The 20472-nt window shown below is 41.4% G+C and overlaps 1 protein-coding gene across 2 annotated transcripts; it reads right to left on the bottom strand.

Moving 5' to 3' along the window:
* Window positions 1-2027: 2027 nt before the first annotated feature.
* On the bottom strand, window positions 2028-20169 carry KDELR2 (KDEL endoplasmic reticulum protein retention receptor 2). 2 transcript variants are annotated; one of them, XM_045541302.1, is made up of 5 exons: window positions 19927-20169; window positions 10110-10210; window positions 6730-6888; window positions 5303-5555; window positions 2028-4095 (listed from the first exon to the last, which is right to left on the bottom strand). In XM_045541302.1, the coding sequence occupies exons 1-5, from the start codon at window positions 20015-20017 to the stop codon at window positions 4061-4063; spliced, it is 639 nt and encodes a 212-aa protein (XP_045397258.1). In that variant the 5' UTR covers window positions 20018-20169; the 3' UTR covers window positions 2028-4060. The 2 variants fall into 2 exon arrangements, with proteins under 2 accessions (XP_045397258.1, XP_045397259.1); XM_045541303.1 differs by lacking the exon at window positions 5303-5555 and having other exon boundaries at window positions 19927-20154.
* Between the last annotated feature and the right edge of the window lie 303 nt (window positions 20170-20472).

Here is a 20472-nt window from a genome sequence, read left to right as displayed (position 1 = left end):
ATCCATGGTTTCAGTTGCCCATGGTCCAAAAAATAGGGGAGTAAAGTACAAGACATTTTGGGAGACAAAATTCACATAACTTTTTTTTTTAATTTTCAAAACTTATACTTCATTTTAGGTCTTTACAGTGACTTGGGACACATTACTTTTATTACAATGTATTGTTATTATTGTTGTTAATATCTTACTCTGCCTAATTTATAAACTTTATCATAGGTATGTATGTATAGGAAGACAAATAGTATATGTAGGATTCGGTACTATTCATGCTAATAAAAAAGGCATCCACTGGGGGTCTTAGGACATAGCCCCTGAGAATAAGGGAGGACTTCTGTAGATCTTTTAGAAAGATCTATTTTTAAAAAATGAACTTGTATTTCCAAAATAAATGATCCAGACCAAAGCATAGCTCTTGAAAAGATAAATAACTTATCATGCCTTCTTTTTTAATGATGAAAATATTTCAGATACAGAGATGCCTGACACCTAAGGACCCACCATGTTGACTGAACAAGGAATAACATCCTGCCAAATTAGCTCTATCATTAACTTTTGGAAAAAAAATCCTTTATATCCTTCTCTGGTTGTTCAGGCTGATTTCGCTATTTGCAAATTATAAAAAGTATTCTTTATAGACTTTCTTGGCATTTCATCACATCTTCATATTAACTTGGGAGAAACTGTGAGCTTTACTTTCATTTTTTTCAAACTGATTGATTCATGCCTTCCTCCCTTGATTTTCTTTGAGTCAAGTAAATCTCTATGTCCTGGGTAAAATTAATATCCATGTCTGCTGCTACTGTCTATGTTGAGTTGGGGAGAGGGCAGCATTAGCCAGGTGATTGGGGATTTGCATAGTTGTTTTTTCTAAGCATTCTGTAAAGTCCTGAGATCTTTGGTTATTAGACCTTGAAGTGAACAAATCACTTTTTTGGTTTCAGGAACATTAACAGTTTCCTTATTATAGGTCCCTTGATTGTCACAGAAACCTTATTAGATGAGTAAATAGGTTCTGTATTTTCATTCTGTTTTGGTAACGGAGTCAAATGTAGTGTAGTGTTTGCCCCTAAAGACACTCACTCCTTAAGTGCCTAAGGTGAAACCAGAACAGAGTTGGAGTCTTATATTTTAATATTGCAAAAATGTATCCTTGTTTAAAAGGATTAGTGCTGTGCTATGCTGCAACTTGCTTTTACGTTGTAGGAATAAAAGAGGGAATTGTTTCAAAATTGGAAGAGAAACACCCACAGCACCTACTCAGATTCCACACTACAAAAGTCAACCCAGATAGGTGTGCAGGCGGTACTGGGCAGACCTCGGCTTCCTTGGAAATCCCACATCCGGCCACTAGAGGGCGAAGGCACACAGGAAAACCCACACGGAGCCCAGATCCAATCACCAGTCACCAAGCCTCAGATGGGTGGTTTTTGAAGGTACATAGGAGTGAATTTTAATACAGTGACAATTCTACACATATTTCTCTCCTAAAAAGGGCTCTGAACCTTCTAGTAATACTGACCAATATGATCAAATGGGCCAAAGGACTCCTGCCGGAACTGGTCCCAAGCTAAGCACAAAGAACAGGAGGGGAAAAAGGAGCGGCTGAAAGTATACCACTCTGGGTCAGGAGCCTTACGGACAGGGGGTCATTTAAACCTCACGGACATCCTGCCGCAGGAGTTGCTCCACATGACCGAGGCGGAACAAGGCTCGTAGGAACTGCAGGTATGAGAGCCAAGACTCTTGACAAGTCTGAGCCCAAAGCTTGTGCTTTTCTTACTTAGGCTCCCCATAATTCATAATCTCTATTAAAACTATTTTTCTACCTACTCCTCTCTTGACCAGAGTATGAGGAAGCAGGAAACTTTAATCAAATGCTACGTGATTGGATTGGGTGTCTGTAAGTAGCCAACAGCCAGTGACTTTTTTTAGAGTTATCATCCACTGGCCAAATTTGTGAACTTTGTCTTCATGCTCACATTTTTAAAATTCACACAAATAAAAACAAAGCACCTCCATAAAAAATATTCATTACCTGGTAACCTTTATTCTGGAAGTGAAAGTAACTATGAAACAGTGCTTCATAAGGCGTGTCACACAAGGCCTCTGTTTCCAACTGGCCAGGATATGGCCTAGTCCCACACTGCAACTCGGGCACCCTTGTTATTAAGATGTCATCCTGGTTGACCAGAGAATGGTGGTAACAACTATGCCTGTTTTATTTTTACTTCAGTAGAATGGCTACAGATGCCATCGATATGCTGAGGTTCCAGATCCTGTTCTGCGCATGGTGCTCTTCAATGAACGGTCCCAGCTTGCATTTGACCTTTACGTGCACAAAGACAGGTGTGAGCCTCCCCCCCTACCCCCAGTCTGGGCAGCAAGCAGTCTGATCGACTTACTGCGACTGGACTTTCCACCCTTCCACACTCTCAGAATCTCTCAAGGATGATGAAAACAGACCACAGAAACTAAACGAAGACTAGGATGCTGGAACAAAAGATACTCTGGCACACAAAAGCATAAACATGAGGCAAGGGGGGAAAAGTAAAATGAGGGAGACAAGATGGGAGGTTAAACTATGCAGTTACACTGCCAATTTGGAAAGATGTTAAGACACACGCTGTATAAAAATAAAACCCATCCTGCTCCCTTCCTCCACAAGATGTTTTAACGCAGAAAGCAAAAATACTAGATCCTTCTTGTAGTAAGCACTGTTAGTATTCAACACTTTAACATTTATGGTGCATCACATAAAAACGAAGTCAGCCTTTTGCATAAATCAAAAAATGTAGCAAATCAATATAATGGCAAAATCAGGAGGAAAAAATTCTAATATTTTCACAAAATACAGAAAGCTTTACAGAGGAAGTGGACTTTAAATGTTTGTAGCCCTATGGAGCTTTTGTTGCCAATTGAAAAACAAACAAAAAATCATCCCAACAAAGGATGTTCCAAAAGCCTAATTCATAAAAAAGACAGTTTATTCTGTGTTTAATGTTTGTTTAGGATGGTAACACAAGGTAAGTCATGCAAGAGCTCAGTAAAAAAACAAAAACAAAAAAAACACAAAAAGAAAGAATATAAGGAATGGTAATTGGTGCTGCCAATTAAAAAACATTATAAATCATTTTACTACCCAAAAATGATACGAAAAACTGTTTGAATCTGAGCATGGGCATGGTTGTAGTAATCTTTTGTAAATTACTGTAAATTAAAGTGAACTTGTGTTCATGTCCTCAGAGGAGTAGAGTCCTATATCCAAAATATATCATTAATGTCCCTCCTGCCCCACACTCAGATGGCAAGTGGCCAGCACCCCTGCCCACTGAATTCTTCAGTACCCTCAGGACAGTCTCAACTGACACGTCTCACCAGGGAAGGAGGGCAGGCACCTTTGGTGACTCTTAAATGAGACTCCATCTACATTCAGAATCTTAAAATTTTGGTAATGAAAACCATAAGGCTTGCAAGTCATCCTTACCGACCTTAAATGTAGTGTTTGATGTTCAAGGAAGGATTTCCATGTCAGGTAGGAGTAAATTTGAACAGATTTACCGAATTGAACATAGTGTCTCAGATTTCAAACAAATATAACTCATCTTTTGGCAAAAAATAAATATAGTGGAATGCAAGTTTGATAGATGGAAGAATATATAATCTACCAACTGTCAAGGAGTACAATTTCATTGCAGACACAAAGACTCAACAATGTCAGAGAATTTTTTAAAATAAAAAAAAAGTTTGCACTTATTCCTCACAAAATCTTCACTTTTAGAACTATTCCAATTGAAGCTACACACTGAATTTATTAATACAGCATTAAGTTTCTTTGTGTAAAAAAATCTTTGTACATAGTAATAAAAAAAGATAAGGCAAGATGCATTAAACAGAAACCTTCTGGTTCTTTTCCTCTGTGTTCTTACAGAGCCACTGATGACTATCTGCAACAAAAGAGTTAAGTTTCTGTTTTTCCGTATCAAGCATCTTATGCCTTTGCTGTGGTAAGAATTCTGTCCGAGCACCCTGAAGGACAGATGCTGGTGATGGTCTTTGGCACTTACGCTGGCAAACTGAGCTTCTTTCCCTTGAGTACTAGAATTTTAAAGAGAGGAAGACAAAACAAAAGGTTACTGATATTGACAAGCTTACATTTTCCTTCTTCCCATTACTAGAAGTATGTCATACACAAGATTCTACATAGTAAAGTATATGGGAATAGCAACTGTATTTAAAAAATATAAATTTGATTGAAAGCGCCACAAAATTCATAGCAGCTTTTTGTTATCATGACTTTCACCCTAATCAACATATATTAAAATATAACTTATACAGGGAGGTCTATGAAATTTGGGGTATTAAAAAAGTATCAGATAAGATGTATATGCTCTTTTACCTAGTAATTCCACCATCAGGAATTTTACTGTACAGCAGGAATTCTTAGCCTGGGATCTGTGGTTGGGTTTTAAGGGCTCATAAATCCCCTAAAAGTATATGCATAAATTTGTGTGCATATGTATAAATATACATTTTCCTGAGCAAGGACCATAGCTTTCATCAGATTTTTGTAGAGTCCACATGTTCTACATTCATATGAATGCAAAAATATACAACGTAAGTGAATTATGGTACATATTCACATGAGATACTCTATGGCTATTGAAAATTATGTTTGTCTGTTTATTTTAGATACAGGGTGTTGCTCTGTCACCCAGGCTGGAGTGCAGTGGCATAATCATATCTCACTGTAACCTCGAATTCCTGGGCTCAAGTAATCCTCCTGCCTGTCTCCCAAAAAGTTGGGACTGTAGGTGCATGCCACCACACCTAGCTAATTTTTAAATTTTTTGTAGAGATAGGGTCTTGCTATATAGTCCAGGCTGGTGTTGAACTCTTGGCCTCAAGTGATCCTCCTACCTCAGCCTCCCAAAGTGATGCAATTATATACATGAGCCACCACACCCGGCCAGATTTCTACTTATTGACATGAAAAAATGTGAGTGGGATAAAAAACGGGGTATAGAATAGCATGTATAGTTTAAATCATGCATCTATGTATATACATAGTGAGATATCTGGCATTATGTTTACGGAAACATTAATTAGAGATTATCTCTGAGTGGTAGGATTCCAGGTAATACCCTGATCCAGAATTTTATTTGGCAATCATTAAAATGTTTTCTGAAGCCAGTTCTGCTTTGGAGAGTGCCAGATTAGAAGAGTGTGGGGCAAGGGAGCTGGGCAAGCAAGCTCCTAAAAGAACACGTGACTGTAGGAACAATGCAGGTAGCACCCGACATACCTTTTGTAATGTACAAGTAGAAGAAGTCACAGTATAGAATGGTCTGGACTACGCCGGCCACAACAGCAATGAGGTCAAAGAAGCCCTCAAAGTAGAAGCGCCAGATCCAGTTGACAAGATACAAAGCTCGATAGAGGCCCAGGAAGAACAGGTAGTGGGTGGTGATGGTCTCGGCCTCGCCAGTCTTGCTAATCATAAAGAGCTGTGGGAGGATAGCCACTGATTCAAGGTAGATGGAGAAGGTCCATAAAATCTGGAAGAGAAACAGCAAACTTCAGTCAGGATCCAGTGCCCACCAATATTACAGGGAACATTCCTGACTTACTGTAAAGCAGCTTTAAAAAAGTGGGGATTCTGAGGGTGTGGGCATCTCAGCCCAAAACAGAGCAGTTTGGTATCTGTATAAATCACAGAAATTTAAGGAACATTTAAGGGTCAGGGCACTGCCAATGACAAGCTGGGTAACCTCGTCATTTACCTCTTTGAATGTTCATTACCTTGTCTGTCCAATGTCTTGTTCTTCCCTGTACAATTTTCTGTGAATCTACATATAGATGTCCCTCCTAGATAAACTAAGCTTGCCCTAATCCAGATCTGGGGTCCCAAATCAACCCTGCTTTCCACCAAGGTTGACAATACTGATAAACAGATTCCTTCCACTTCCTCACTGCTGTTTTCCCTCACCAACTGATCTCACCAGACTACCTAAATATTTTCACTGATTTTCTTAATCGTTAAACTTTTTGGTGTGGTTGAATCAAAGCTGTAAAAAACTGGAGTTGTAACTATGCAGACTCTCTGCTCAACATGTTACTTTATTCTGCTGATGACAGAAGGACTTGCAAGTAGTCCTTGAGTGTTTTAAAAGTCCAGGCACTCCCAGCACCTGTCAAACGCCAAGAGCAGCACTGTAACCTGATAAAACTCCAGAATACTAAGCAGCAGCTCTTAGGAGCAGAGCAGAGCAGAGCACTGCACAGTGCCAGGAGCACCATACACCACCTTTCATAAAGGTGAGGAGTGCAGCTGCGGTGCTTAGGAGAGTCACAGACACGGTATCAATGTGCAACTGCTGTACATGAAGAGGAAACAAAATTTGGGTCAGAGTAGGGAAAAGACCATGTTCTTCAAACACTGGGACAGGCAGGGCTCTCTGTTTGGTACCACAGAAGTCAAGCTAATGAAATACAGTTTCAAGTTTATATTCTAAAGGAGTTAGGCAATAAGCTGCCTGTAGACACCCAAATACTTGGGTGCTTAATTTTTATCCATGATTTTTTTTTTTACACCAAATAGTGAATGTTGCACCAGAAGTTTGGGAAATTAGAAAACAAAAACCAAAAAATCCACAAAAACTCACATTATCTGCAAACAGGTCTATTTACCTAAGGAACCAGACATGACCACCTAATAACCTCTGAACTAACCTCAAGTGGAGAAAAATCATGATTGACTAGGAATGAGAGGCCTCCCACAGGGACCACCAGAAACTCCACTCGGAAGGTATCGTGATTTCCATCGTAGGTAGCCTTAAATTTCATGTAGATCAGGTATACTGTGGCATAGGAGCAGGCAATGTAGATAAGCTAAAAAGAAAAGAAAAAATACCAGGTTGTCAATACCTTTCAATGGTTCCAACTTCCTTAGCTTTTTATATTGCCCATGTATTTAGAAAGGCAAGATTTATTTCTCCTTGGCTTTAAAGTGTGGTTTTTTGTTTTTTTTTTGAGACAGAGTCTCACTCTGTTGCCCAGGCTAGAGTGCCGTGGTGTCAGCCTAGCTCACAGCAACCTCAGACTCCTGGGCTTGAGCAATCCTCCTGCCTCAGCCTCCAGAGAAGCTGGGACTACAGGCATGCGCCACCATGCCTGGCTAATTTTTCTATATATATTTTTAGCTGTCCGTATAATTTCTTTCTATGTTTAGCAGAGATGGGGTCTCGCTCTTGCTCAGGCTGGTCTCGAACTCCTGAGCTCAAACGATCCACCCGCCTCGGCCTCCCAGAGTGCTAGGATTACAGGCGTGAGCCACTGCGCCTGGCCTGTCCAGCTAATTTCTTTCTATTTTTTTTTTTAGCAGAGACAGGGTCTCACTCTTGCTCAGGCTGGTCTTGAACTCCTGAGCTCAAATGATACACCCACCTTGGCCTCCCAGAGTGCTAGGATTATAGGCATGAGCCACCACGCCCGGCCTCCCCTTGGCTTTAGGATAGTAAAATTCACTTTTGGTGGGTATATAGTTCTATGACTTATATAACCACCACCACAATTAGGACACAGAACAGTTCCACACCCCCAAAATTCTACTATGCTGCTCCTTTGTAGTCAAGCCTCCCTCAGACTTAACCTCAGAACTCATACATTCTCTGTCCATAGTACTGCCTTTTCTAGAATGCCACATAAATGGAGTCACACAGTGTGACTTTTGAGTCTGGCATCTTTCAGTTAGCATAATGCATTTGAGAGTCAATCAAATTTGTGGCAGGTACAGCAGGTCCTTGAATAACGCTGTTTCAAAAAAAAATTGATCCCTGACTGTGTGGAATATGCATGTTCTCCTATCTCTGTGGGTTTTCTCCAGGTACTCAACTTTCCCAAAGTTGTGCACATTAGGTGAATTGGCATGTCTACAATGTCCTGTCCCAGCATAAGTGAGTGTGGGGGGTGTGTGTGAACATGCCCTGCGATGGACTGGCGTCCCATCCAGGGTTGGTTCCTGCCTCACACCCTAAGCTGCTGAGATAGGCTTCAGCCACTCGTGACCCTGAACTGGATGGAATTGGAGAGTTGGAAAATGAATGAATGAATACAAATTATTGTAAAAAAAAATTTTGTAAAATCTATGATAATCATATGAATGTGTAACAATAAACAATGTGGCATGAAAGCACTCATCAAGCCTGCCATATTTGATATTATCTGCTTTTGACCTGGCTCCTTACAATTTTCACTTTGCAAACATGTATTCCTTGGTTTAACCCACCACCACTATAACCACCATCTCTTACTGATTCACCAAAAACTGGGTAATTATCTTGTTTTTATTAATCTTTCTTAGAAGTATGTATAGCTTACACTTATTTCAGTGTTTAATATTAGAAGTCTTTTGGTCTTTACTTAGAAGTTTGGTGATGTTTTTGTGACCAGAAATATGCCATAGGAACTTGTTTATATCAATTAGCCTATGGTAAAATTGGTTTCATTATATTTCCTTTCAATTAGAGTCACACTTCCAAGAACCTATTGATGATATTAAGTGAGATTTACTATACTAATAATTTGTTTCTTTTTATTGCTGAGAAGCTGTCCATTGTTTGGATGTACCATAGTTTGTCTATTCGCTCACTAGTTAAAGGGCAAGTGGATTGTTTCCAGTTTGGGGGGATGATGGATAAAGCTGCTATGAATATTTGTGTACAAGCTTTTGTGTGAACATAAGTTTTCATTTCCCTTGAGTATATACCTAGGAGTGGGACTGCTAGATCATATATTAAGTTTAACTTTAAAAGAAACTGCATTTTCTTAGTTTCTTATAAATCAGACTCCTATTACCTATTCCAAGAGCCCCTACACTTTTCCTTCACAGTACACATTTATTTATTTAGTAATTTATTTGTGCAGTCATTTATTTAGTATTGTGATGCTCCGTCTATTATCCCCCACCAGACTGTAAGACTTCTCCTTGTTTTCTTCCATATCCTCAGTGCCTGACTCTGTAGGTATTCACAAGCATGAATTCAATGACTATGGGAAGGAACTGAGGCTCACTTAGTCCAGTACTTCCCCACGTGTGGTACGTGGACCACCAGTGGCATACAAGATGTTAAGTAGTATGCCAACATTTTGTATTTTTTTTTTTTTTTGAGATAGGGCGTTGCTCTGTTGCCCAGGCTGGACTGCAGTGGAGCAATCACAGCTCACTGTAACCTGGAACTCCTGGGGCTCAAGCAATCCTAACTCAGGCTCCCAAGCAGCTAGGTGTGCTATCACACCCAGCTAATTTTTAATTTTTTTTTTTGGGTAGAGTCAGGGTTTCACTACGCTGCCCAGGCTGGTCTCCAACTCCTGGCTTCAAGCAATTCTCCTGCCTCAGCCTCCCAAAGTGCTGAGATTACAGGCTTGAGCCACTGCACCTGGCCCAACGTTTTGTATTTTAATAGTTATACATTTGTTTTAATGTGAATTAGGAAAAATACATGACAAAGGTGTCATGGAAACCAATGCATAAAACGAAAAGGTTTAAAAAATATATTATTAAGTAAATTATGGTACATATTATTTAAGCATGGCAAATGTAATAAAGATGACACACAGCAGAAATTTAAGAAGAACTGACTAAGTGGAAAAGAAAAAAAGTAGAAGCCTACACACAGTTCCTCACACAGCAGCAAAATGAGACACCGCAACTAGGAGTCCTGGCTTTAATTCCTTGTTATGTACCAACTTGCTGGATTTCTCTGGGGAGTCTGTAATTTTCCACTGCTTGAAAATATAATAGTTATCCCTCTCTCTTACAGGGTTATCAAGAGCTTTAGAAGATTTATCATACTTGAGGAACTTAAAAAATCTCTAACTTCTAAGTACTTTACCTAGAAACTGTTTTAAAACAGAAAGAATATGCACAATGACAGCTATTTATTCCCAGTTATACGTACAAGGTGGTCTAAGATATTTAAAGGCAAGAATAGCATATTTAGATATTATTCTTGAAGATTTTTAATTAAGACTACAAAGTTGACATAAATTAACAGTTTCCACAGGTCTGTGCATTACAGATAAAACACATTCTACTGGATGCCATACCATACCTTCATAGATGTATTATATAACGAAATAAATGAAGTAAAAAGATCCAGGTAACGAGTTGTGAAGACCAGTGCAAACAGAAGCTGGCTTTTCCCAGAAATACCTAAACAAACAAAAAGAAAGTATTAGAAAAGCCCTGAGGAGTTTCATGATCCTGTAGATCAGCGGTCCCTAACCTTTTTGGCACCAGGGACAGGTTTCATGGAAGACAATTTTTCCACAGATGGGGGTGCAGGGGGAGGAGGAGGTGGAGCTCAGGCAGTAATGGGAATCACACTGTGCAGGAAGTACAGCTAGGGGAAGTGGGGCTCTTGGGGTCAAAAGCCCAGGTCTGGGGATGACACAGAATAAATAAGAGCAGTTTTAGAGGTTTTTTTCCCCTTAACATTTTTTTTTTTTTTTTTTTTGAGACAGAGTCTCACTTTGTTGCCCGGGCTAGAGTGAGTGCCGTGGGATCTGCCTAGCTCACAGCAACCTCAAACTCCTGGGCTTAAGCAATCCTCCTGCCTCAGCCTCCCTCGTAGCTGGGACTACAGGCATGCGCCGCCACCATGCCCGGCTAATTTTTTCTATATATATTTTTAGTTGTCCAGATAATTTATTTCTATTTTTAGTAGAGACAGGGTCTCGCTCAGGCTGGTCTCAAACTCCTGACCTCGAGCAATCCACCCGCCTCGGCCTCCCAGAGGGCTAGGATTACAGGCGTGAGCCACCGCACCCGGCCCCCCTTAACATTCTTGAACATGCTTCTTTTGGGAGGCTCTAACAACTTTTCTGTCTTACTATGATGGGTGAATGGGGGACTATAGCAAAGTGACTTTGTTATGCCACCTCCAATATACCAGGATATACATCATTCAAATGAACATTATATTTCTCAAATATATCACCTTAGGTAGGAATAAATTTCTTTCAATAATTCTGCTGTTATTTAGTGTTGTAACTTAACTGTTACCTTTGGATCTTTTTTCCATTTTAAAACAATATCTCCATAGTGACAAATCTTTTGAGAATGGAGTTGGGATCTACTCTGATTAAGGGGACGAGGAATCATGTGAGGAACACTGACTCCGGTAAGAGTTTGAGCAGTAACTCCCACTGGAATAATGGCATGACCTCCCCCAAGGTGACTTCTTTGCTGAGGGCAGCATTTACTTGAATGTTAAAATTTTTTAGAAACTCCGTCTCTTAGAGTCATCACACAACCAACCTATTAGTATAAAAACGTTCCTGGATGCTATGGCAACATGAGGGTAGGAACCTGGAACTACAGCCAATCTTTTTTAATGCCTTGAAGCTGTTTCCACTTCCAACCAATCAACCCACCTCCAGAGCACTGTGGCACAGCCAGACTCAGCTGGGAAGACTTGAAGTTCACAGCGTGTGCACATGGCTTTTCTGACATCTATATTTGGCCAAATATTTACGTGACAAAGGACAAGAACTATAGGTTTCAGATACTGGAGAGCCAGTATCTGAAGTAAGGAAACTAATGGTTGACTAAATGTCAGAAACCACCCACCCTCATCTACAATGCAAACATCAGACCACTGCACATTTTAGTAAGTATGTATTTAACAGAAATGTCACTGCACTCACATCCTTCACAACACTCCTCAGAATGTGAAAATCTCACTGTTTTTTAATATTTTACAATCATTTTGCAGGTTGCTGAAACTAAAAGCCTGGATGTAAGAACGTTACTTTTTAAAAAAGTTTTTTAAGAGACAGAGTCTAGATCTGTCACCCAGGCTGGAGTACAGTGGCGTCATCATAGCTCATTGCAGCCTGGAACTTGTAGGCTTGGGGCATCTTCCACCTCAACCTCCTGAGTAGCTGGGACTAGTTGGGACTATAGGCGCGTGCCACCGTGCCCAGCTAATTTACTTTTTAGAGACAAGGTCTTGTTATGTTGTCCAGGCTAGTCTTGAATTCCAGGCCTCAAGCGATCCTCCTGCCTCAGCCACCAGGGTCACTGGAATTACAGGCATGAGCCACCGTGCCCAGCAAGAATGTTACTTTCTCAGTGTGAATAATTGCAGTCTCAGCCTGTTCACAAGAACACCTAAACAGAAACTGAAAAAAAAGTTGACTCTACCCTTCCATATCCATCAATAGAAACCAATTTTAACGGCCAAAGGAGGAGATACAGACAGTAAATCTGCTGCTTATTTTTTTCCCCAGTAATGGAGAACATTTTTTTTTCTATCAGAGATCAATGATCCAAAGCAGAAACAACGAGGCTGATGCTAACATAGAGAAATTGGAGAGAGAATACAAACGGGGGAAGAAAGAATAGGGAGCAGGCAGACCACATTTGATATTTGTTGAAGGCCTGAGAGATAAATTTGCAGTTTATCTCCTATATGGTTCTTTCCCACATTATAAATAAAAACTTACAGGATACAGATAGGCAAATATTCTCATAAATAGTTTATTCTAATGGAACTTTGAAAGGCAAGCAGATTTGAAATTTCATCCTCGTTTTCAGCATTCCTATACTAAAAACCAGGCAGGGACCATCATATTGCTTTTACCAGCCTCCTTTGAGACCTGACTCACATACCACCTCCTCTGGGAGGTCCTCTCTGAAGACACCTTCCCACAGGGCTGCTGATTCATTCAACAAGCACATAATGGGGACTACTTCATGCCAGCTGCCACCCTAGCAGCTCCAATTACAGGACTTATAAAAATACACTGTGATGATCTGGTTCCTGCCTCCCCTTTCCCAAACCCCCCCACTCGATACCGAGACCTCTAAAGGCTGGGATCATGCCTTATTCCATCTTATATTCCGTGTGCTGGGCACTGGACCTGACACACAGCAGGGCTCAGAAAATATCTGCTGAATGAATGAACAAATGGACAAAAGAAAACAGAATTCATTTTATCTTTATCATGGCAAATTCTCATTTTGTGGTATTTTGGGATAACACTTCTGAAGAATTTCCAAGTCATACTGTGTCTCTTTGACTGTAAATAGGCAATGTGCTCTGGGCTCTGCCCTAATTTACTACCGGCTATAGGGTGGGAGAGCCCCCTGAGTGAGTGTGGGGCAGAGAGAGGACAGGCAGCATGTGGTCTGAAGCTTGTCCCATGGTATAGAATCCATGCAGGAACTGCCAAGCTGGAAATCTGAGGATGCTTACACAGTTCTACACTGTTCTCCTTGGCCTGGGATCTTGATTAGCAAGTAGTAGCTTTTTCCTTTAAAACAGTAAAACTAAAAAAAAATAAATAAAAAATAAAACAGTAAAACTGTCCTGTCTTCACAGGAAGTTGGGGATCCCTGCTGAAGACAGAAGGGGGTAGGGCAGGAAATCTTCTGTGGGGGAGAGAGTGGAATACCTGCTACTAAGTCAGAGAAGCTTCCATAGTCAGTTTCTGTCTGTTTTGAGATCAAAGCATGCAAATGCTATCAGGTAATAAGCTCTCACAGAATACTCCGGTAAATGTTTCTGAAACTGATGTCTCAATATCAAATGTACCAAACATCCGTATTAAGAAGTATAACTTGTTAAATGGAAATCAGTCATTAAACATAACATCATTCTTGTCTTATCCCACTGGACCAAGTTAAATTTATTATTATTATTATTATTTCAGAGACAAGGGCTTGAGAGTCCAGTGGTGTAATCATTGCTCACTGTAGCCTCCAACTTCTGGCAGACCTCCTGCCCTAGCCTCTCGAGTAGTTAGGACTGCAGGTGCACATCACCACACTCAGCTAATTTTTCTGGTCTTTTTTTTTTTTTTGTAGAGATGGAGTCTCACTATGTTGTCCAGGCTGGTCTTGAATTCCTGGGTTCAAGCAATCCTTATGTGCTAGGATTATAGATGTGAGCCACCATGCCCAGCCAAAGTTAAATTTAATAAAAGCCCACAACTATACACTTCAGTGAGTGTTGTTTTAAATTATACTGCAGGTTAGAAGTTGCATTTCTTATATTCCTATTGGTTTATAGAACAGATCACTCAACCAAACAGAAAAGCTTCAATCAATGATTCTTGTCCTGGTAACAGCAGGGAATGCAACCAAGCAATATAGGTTAGACCACCAGGAAAATATATCCAGCAACACTGAACAGCTGCGCTCCTACCCATGGTTCCAAAGGATCTGGATATTCTAAAATCCATTAGCTTTCCCTGGAATCAGCAGCCCAATAGTTGAGAACTGTTTTCATAACAGTTTTTCACTTTTCACTTATCACAGAATGTGAGTTTGGAAAAAAGAGGCTTTCGAGTCAAAGAGGGTCTAAGTTCAAGCTTACCCCTTGAGGCACAGGGTAAGCCTGGGCCCATAATATACTTGGCCTCCCAAACCTAATTTTTTTTTTTTTTTTTTCTGAGATAGAGTCTTGCTCCGTTGCCCAGGCTAGAGTGCCACGGCATCAGCCTAGCTCACAGCAACCTTAAACTCCTGGGCTCAAGTGATGCTCCCGCCTCAGCCTCCCGAGTAGCTGGGACTACAGGCACTGCCACCATGCTGGGCTAATTTTTCCTATTTTTAGTAGAGACGGCGGGGGGCGAGGGGGAGTCGTCATCTGGCTCTTGCTCAGGCTGGTCTCAAACTCCTAAGCTCAAGCAATCCTCCCGCCTCGGCCTCCCAGAGTGTTAGAATTACAGGTGTGAGCCACCGTGCCAGCCCCAAATCTCATTTTTTGCATCTCTCAAATGCAGACAAATTATACCAACTTTGTGGGATTGTTGGAAAAAGAAAAAGTTAAAGTGCTTTACACTATACCTGCCCCTGGAAATGCTTGATAAATGACAGCTCCTACTATATATACTGTTTTGTCTTTTTTTCCCCTTATTTTCAAAGAAATCCTTGTTGATTATTTTATTAAAAATTACAACTGGGCTAAAATATATGGAATAAAAAGTGAAAGGACCTTTCAACACCCCTCCCACCTCTACTTAAGTGTAACTTTCCAGGCTTTTTAAAAGTCCCTTTCCCAATGTGTGTTTGTGTGTGTACCCACGTATGTGTTTACCCCTTAAAATGCAGTCAATCTTCTGCTTTACAACTTGTTTTTTGAATTTAATATCTCAGATTCACCTTTCCCAGCTGTTAATACTTATAGCTCTAGCTCATTCTTTTTAATGGCTGCACAGTGTTCCAGTGTGGATGTACCACAATCTGTGCAACTACTCCATTAATGGACATTTGGGTTATTCATAATTTTTAATTATAAAATTTTAAATTATATTTATAATACCGCACAAACATCTCTATAGGCAGTGTTTTGTACTTATTTAGACCCAACAAACATTTTTATTCACGTATATATAGTCTGTTCACACAGGTGACAAGTTCTGTAGTACAGATTCCCTAGAATTGTTGGGATAAAAGACCTGAACATGGAGGGGAGAGGTCGGTCAATGGGTACAAAGTTACAATCAGATAGGAGGAATAAGTTCCCGTGTTCTATTGCACAGTAGACTGCCAATGGTCAACAGTACGGTATTATATATGACAAAATAGCTAGGTGAGAGGTTTTTGAATATTATCACAAAGAAATAAAGCAAGCATGACGTGATGGATATCCTAACTACACTGATTTGATTATACAACATATACATGTACTGAAGCACCAAACTGTGTCCCATAAATATATATAATTATATTGTATCAATTAAAAAATTTAAGAAAATTAAAAAAAATCCATAACCCAAAATAATGCAAATAAAACACATAAACTGAAAAAAAGACAAACATTTTAAACTTTGATAAGTATTGTCAAATTTCTCCTAGAAAGGCTATGCCAATTTACATATCCACTAACGTCAGATGAGAATGCCTTTTTCTTCACACCTTTCCCTACATTAGAGGTCGTAAACCTCTTTTACTTTTTCCAGTGGGCAAATAACAGTATGCACTGCTGTTTTAATATTCATGTTCTTAACTCCTAGTGAGGCTGAGCATTCTTTCATGCTTAATTGGTCCTTTGTTAGTCTTCCGTGAACTGCCAACTTTGCCCATTTTCCTATCAGGCTTTTTTTACTTGCAGGAGTACTTTATTATGGATATTAACCCTTTGCTACTTAGATATATTACAGATTATTTCTCTCAGTTTATCGTCATTAACTTTGAAGATATTTTGAATTCATAAATTAATTTAGAGAGATGTATCACCTTGCTTCCTCATCAGCCTGCCTGGTCCCATCCAGGACCATGGTATGAAAATACATGCAGGTTATCTTCTTTGTCCATCAGCGAAGTTTTATACTTTTCTTCACAGAGGTCTTATTCACGCCTTGTTGGAAAGCCAGAGGATCCTTCTTGCCACTTTATACCCATAAGATTTACTATCTAGACGGTTTGACACCCTACATTTTTATCTTTTCCTATATTTCATATCATTTCCACTCCATTGCTCCTTTCTTGAGAGCAGAAACTTTAATATCTGCAAGCTGCTGCTCTGAATTGTATGCCAGTGCCTTGCACATAGTGGGATGGTCAAAGAATGTTTGAGAGTAATGATTGCTCAAGAGACTGGTTCTCAAAGAACCAAGGTGACAGCTGCTACAAAGAGGGAGCTGACAATGTGAAGCAAAAGCTTCTTGAAGTACTCAATGTTGACAATAAAAGATGAGGTGTTTCCCATTTACTTTGGAAATACAAACTGTCCAATTATGTGAAATGTAGGGACACCAAATGCCCTTGTATAGTGTTTGGTAAAATGAAAAGTTTACAACCTAAGTAACAACAATCTAAGTAACAGTGGAAGGAAGGGAGGAGAGAGACTAGGGAGGAAAGCTCAGGGCTCATGGATCTCAGAAGGATTCCACTAGTAATTTAAACACAGTAGATACAGCACTATCAAAAACTATCAGCCTATAGGAAAATTTACATATGAAGCCCTTTATCTAAAAACCACAGCTTGTTCTCCCAAGGTTATCCAGGTCAGTGTTTGGGACAAAAATAAATTGAACATACTGTGGATTAAGCTGCACTGATAATTCAGGAATATGAGAAACTCACATTTCATTTTGGCACCCCTCTGTAGCAGATAAAGCCACAAGAGAATACAGATTCAAACAAGATCAACTCATTGCCCCCACTTTAAAATAGGTACTTAAAAGCATCTGTTCTGGAATGAGACTGCCAGGAAAACAGAATCTCTAGCTTCTTCATTAGCCTGGCTCATCCTTGATCCTTAAGGGAAAAAAGCATCCTGGTTCTGAGGCTGCAGGCATGTTCAAAACAGGTGCCAAAATCCAAAAATGAACCTCAATACCAGTATTTTCAAAATGAGAAACACAACCTGGATATACATGTCTCCTATTCCAGTTACTTGAGAAACTCGTATCAAATTCTTACTCTTTCAAAAGTCTCTGAACAACTTTTATAATTTAATATGGAAAAACAAAGCAGGCTGTCAAATTTAACATTTAATTCTGAATAAATGATCTTGGCGATTTTGATTTTTAAAAGACCAGGAAAACTCAAAAATCAGAACAAAAATCATCCTAAGTCTGAGAATGAGAATAGTTTAACAATGCCCAAGGAATACTTGGCAAACACACATGAACTTGACTCACCTATTTATTTTCCTTTTTTAGCATTTTAGCTAAAGTATTTTATATTTTCCTTGATACTCCTAAATCTCTCAAATGAAAATAGTGAATATTAAAAAGTAAACAAAATAGCACACCCTCTCCCTTTCTCCTTGTTACTCAAGGTTCCCTTAAGAATTCTATTTCTAGAGTTGCAGTAAATTCTCCCAAACATCTCAGTTTGAATATCAAGTTTAAGAGACAGCACACTTCAACGCTTAATGACTTGCCAGTGGAGGGGAATCTGAGAAACATATGGAAGACGACGAAGAGACTCACACAGATTTTGGAACAAAACTAAAGATTAAAAATAACATCATCTGGGCCAGCCGCAGGGGCTCATGCCTGTAATCCTGGCACTTTGAGAGCCGGGGTAGGAGGATCGCTTGAGGTCAGGAGTTTGAGACCAGCCCGAGCAACAGCAAGACCCCATTTCTACAAAAAAACACAAAAATGAGCCAGGCGTGGTGGTGTGCACCTATAGTCCCAGCTACTCGAGAGGCTGAGGCAGAAGAATTGCTTGAGCGAAGGAGTTTGAGGTTGCAGTGAGCTATGATGATGCCACTGCACTCTAGCCCAGGTGACAGAGCTAGACTCTGTCTCAAGGAAAAAAAAAAAAATCATCTGAGTGCAACCAAAAAATGACCTAAGCCACTGGTCTGGCATCAAATGTTTAAACTAAAATTACTTAGGCTAAAGTAGACAGACAGTTATCTAATCCTTAACTGTTAGTTACTAATTGTGTTCAATCTAGCTCTATCACTAATTCACTCACCTCCCTGAGACTCAGTTCCCTCCTCCAGAGAATGGGGACAACAGCACCTACCTCCTAAGGTTATTTTAATGATTACCTGGGATAAGCCATATAAAGCACTCAGAAGACCACTTAGTACATAGCAAGTGCTTCAACATCAGTACCATAATTAATGCAATTAATTTGCTATCATTGGAAACCATACAATTGAGCCTCTCGGATCACCTCCAAGTCCCACACACTGTTACATGGACTTTGTAACATTCGTTGTGATGGCTCAAAGGTCATTCTTGTTTTTGGTTACTTCCTGGATCTCAGCTAGGTTCCAGGGAGATAGGTGAGGCCTGCAGACAGCAGAATCAATGATGTGGTGTTACTTTAGATGTGGAAATTTTTAGAAATAAATCTGGTAAATGGAGTCTCTTTCACCTAGGTCCTTTAGGACTCCATCTTTTACTGCCTTTGTAAAAAACTAAGTTCTTGAGTTCAACAATAGTTATTCTGCTGAGGCCATATCCATGAAAAATAAGTTTAAGGAATTTTTAAAGAAATTATTTTAAAATTTGCGATTTTTATACACTTAGGATTAATTAGATGTAAAATTCCACGGCTATGATCTGGGAAGATTCGTTTCACTGCCTCCCAGCAATGCTTGCATGAAATATGTACTCCTGAAGAGGGAAGCAGCCAACTCACTGGTGACGTGGAGCAAGGAATTGCATGAGACCTCCTCAGTACCGGCGCCGCAGACTTAAGAGAATCCGTTATTAGATGGAGGCACTCGGAGTTTGACAAACCAGTTCGCTTCTCAAAGCTGCATTAATTACGCCAAGAAATTCACTTAAGACCTCCCCACAGCTCCTCCCGTGGCAGGTGTGATCCTGGACCCGAGGGCTTGGGTGAAACCCACACAGTTCTAAAGACAGGCCCGACCTGACCCCCTAACCTAGAGCCCAGTCCTATAAGGGGCAGAATGGGGAGTAAGATGACCTCTCTCCCCGCGCGCCCCACCTCCCGAGCTGGCTTGGCTGCCACGTCAGGCCGAGCCAGCCCTGGTCCTGCCCATCCTCCTCCCGCCCGTCCCATTGATTCGCGGGCTCCCTGCACCCCGGACCCTCCACTCAGAACCCCGCCCGAGCGCCTGGAGAAGTGCCCCATCAAAGCCCAGGGTGGGGACACGGCCGACGGACTCCCCACCCCAAACTTTTCAGACAGAACAGGGCCCCGCGCCGTCCAGTTAGCTCCTCCCCACCACGACAGTTCAAGTTCGCGAGCGGAGCAAGTGCGGAGCGGGGCCCGGCGATGCGACACCTTGGCCCGGCCTCGCGCTCACCCCGAGAGCCCACAGGCTACCCCCCGGGGCCTGGTACCCGCCCCTGGCCAGCCGAGGGGGTGTGTCTGGCCGGCGCAGGCCCGCTGGGCTGCGGGGCGGCGGAGGTCGGCGGCTCCTCCAGGCGACCCAGCCCCCGCCCGAACCTCTCCGGGCCTCCCCGGCCGCTCACCGGCGCAGGAGCGCGTCTTCCAGATTTTCAGCAGCAGAATGACAATGGCCGCCAAGTGGGACAGGTCCCCGGTCAGCCGGAAGATGTTCATGACGGCGGCGGTCGGCGCAGCGCGGCTGCCCCGGGGCTCGGCGGCTCAGGCGGCGGCTGCGGTCCCTAAGAGGAAGCGGCGAAGATGGCGAGAGCTGGCGCGACGTGGCCAGGGACGTGGCCGAACTGCCGGCGCGCGCGCGAGGCAGTCTGGGAGAGCGGGCCTCTAGGCCCCGCCCGCCGCCCCGCCCCTTAAAGGGGACGTGCCCGAGCGCAGGCCCGCCCGGCAGCCTGGGGGTCTGCCTGCGGAAGACCCCGGCTCCTCGCCGACTTCTCGCTGCCGGCTTTCCGGCCTCCCATCGGATGCCTGCGCTTTCCTTTAATTTTTGAAATGATCCCTTTTTGTGAGAGTTTTTTTCTTCCTCTCACTTACCATAAGAGTTCTACAGGCTTATTGCATGAAAAAATATAAGAGGAAAAAAATTAATCCGTAATGGCGTCACTCAAGATAAGGTC

Source organism: Lemur catta, chromosome 2 (assembly GCF_020740605.2).
Source record: "Lemur catta isolate mLemCat1 chromosome 2, mLemCat1.pri, whole genome shotgun sequence".
Taxonomy (NCBI): Eukaryota; Metazoa; Chordata; class Mammalia; order Primates; family Lemuridae; genus Lemur; species Lemur catta.
The sequence above is the reverse complement of the archived record's forward strand: the minus strand, read 5'-3'. Positions and strand labels throughout refer to the sequence as shown.

What these genes read in the sequence shown, in the direction of transcription:
- KDELR2 (XM_045541302.1), bottom strand. Translation starts at nt 20,017, where the DNA reads ATGAACATCTTCCGGCTGACCGGGGACCTGTCCCACTTGGCGGCCATT. An exon ending in GAAGACGCGCTCCTGCGCCG is followed by an intron (nt 10,211 to 19,926) that starts GTGAGCGGCCGG and finishes TTGTTTGTTTAG; the next exon opens with GTATTTCTGGGAAAAGCCAG. An exon ending in TATATAATACATCTATGAAG is followed by an intron (nt 6,889 to 10,109) that starts GTATGGTATGGC and finishes TTTTCTTTTTAG; the next exon opens with CTTATCTACATTGCCTGCTC.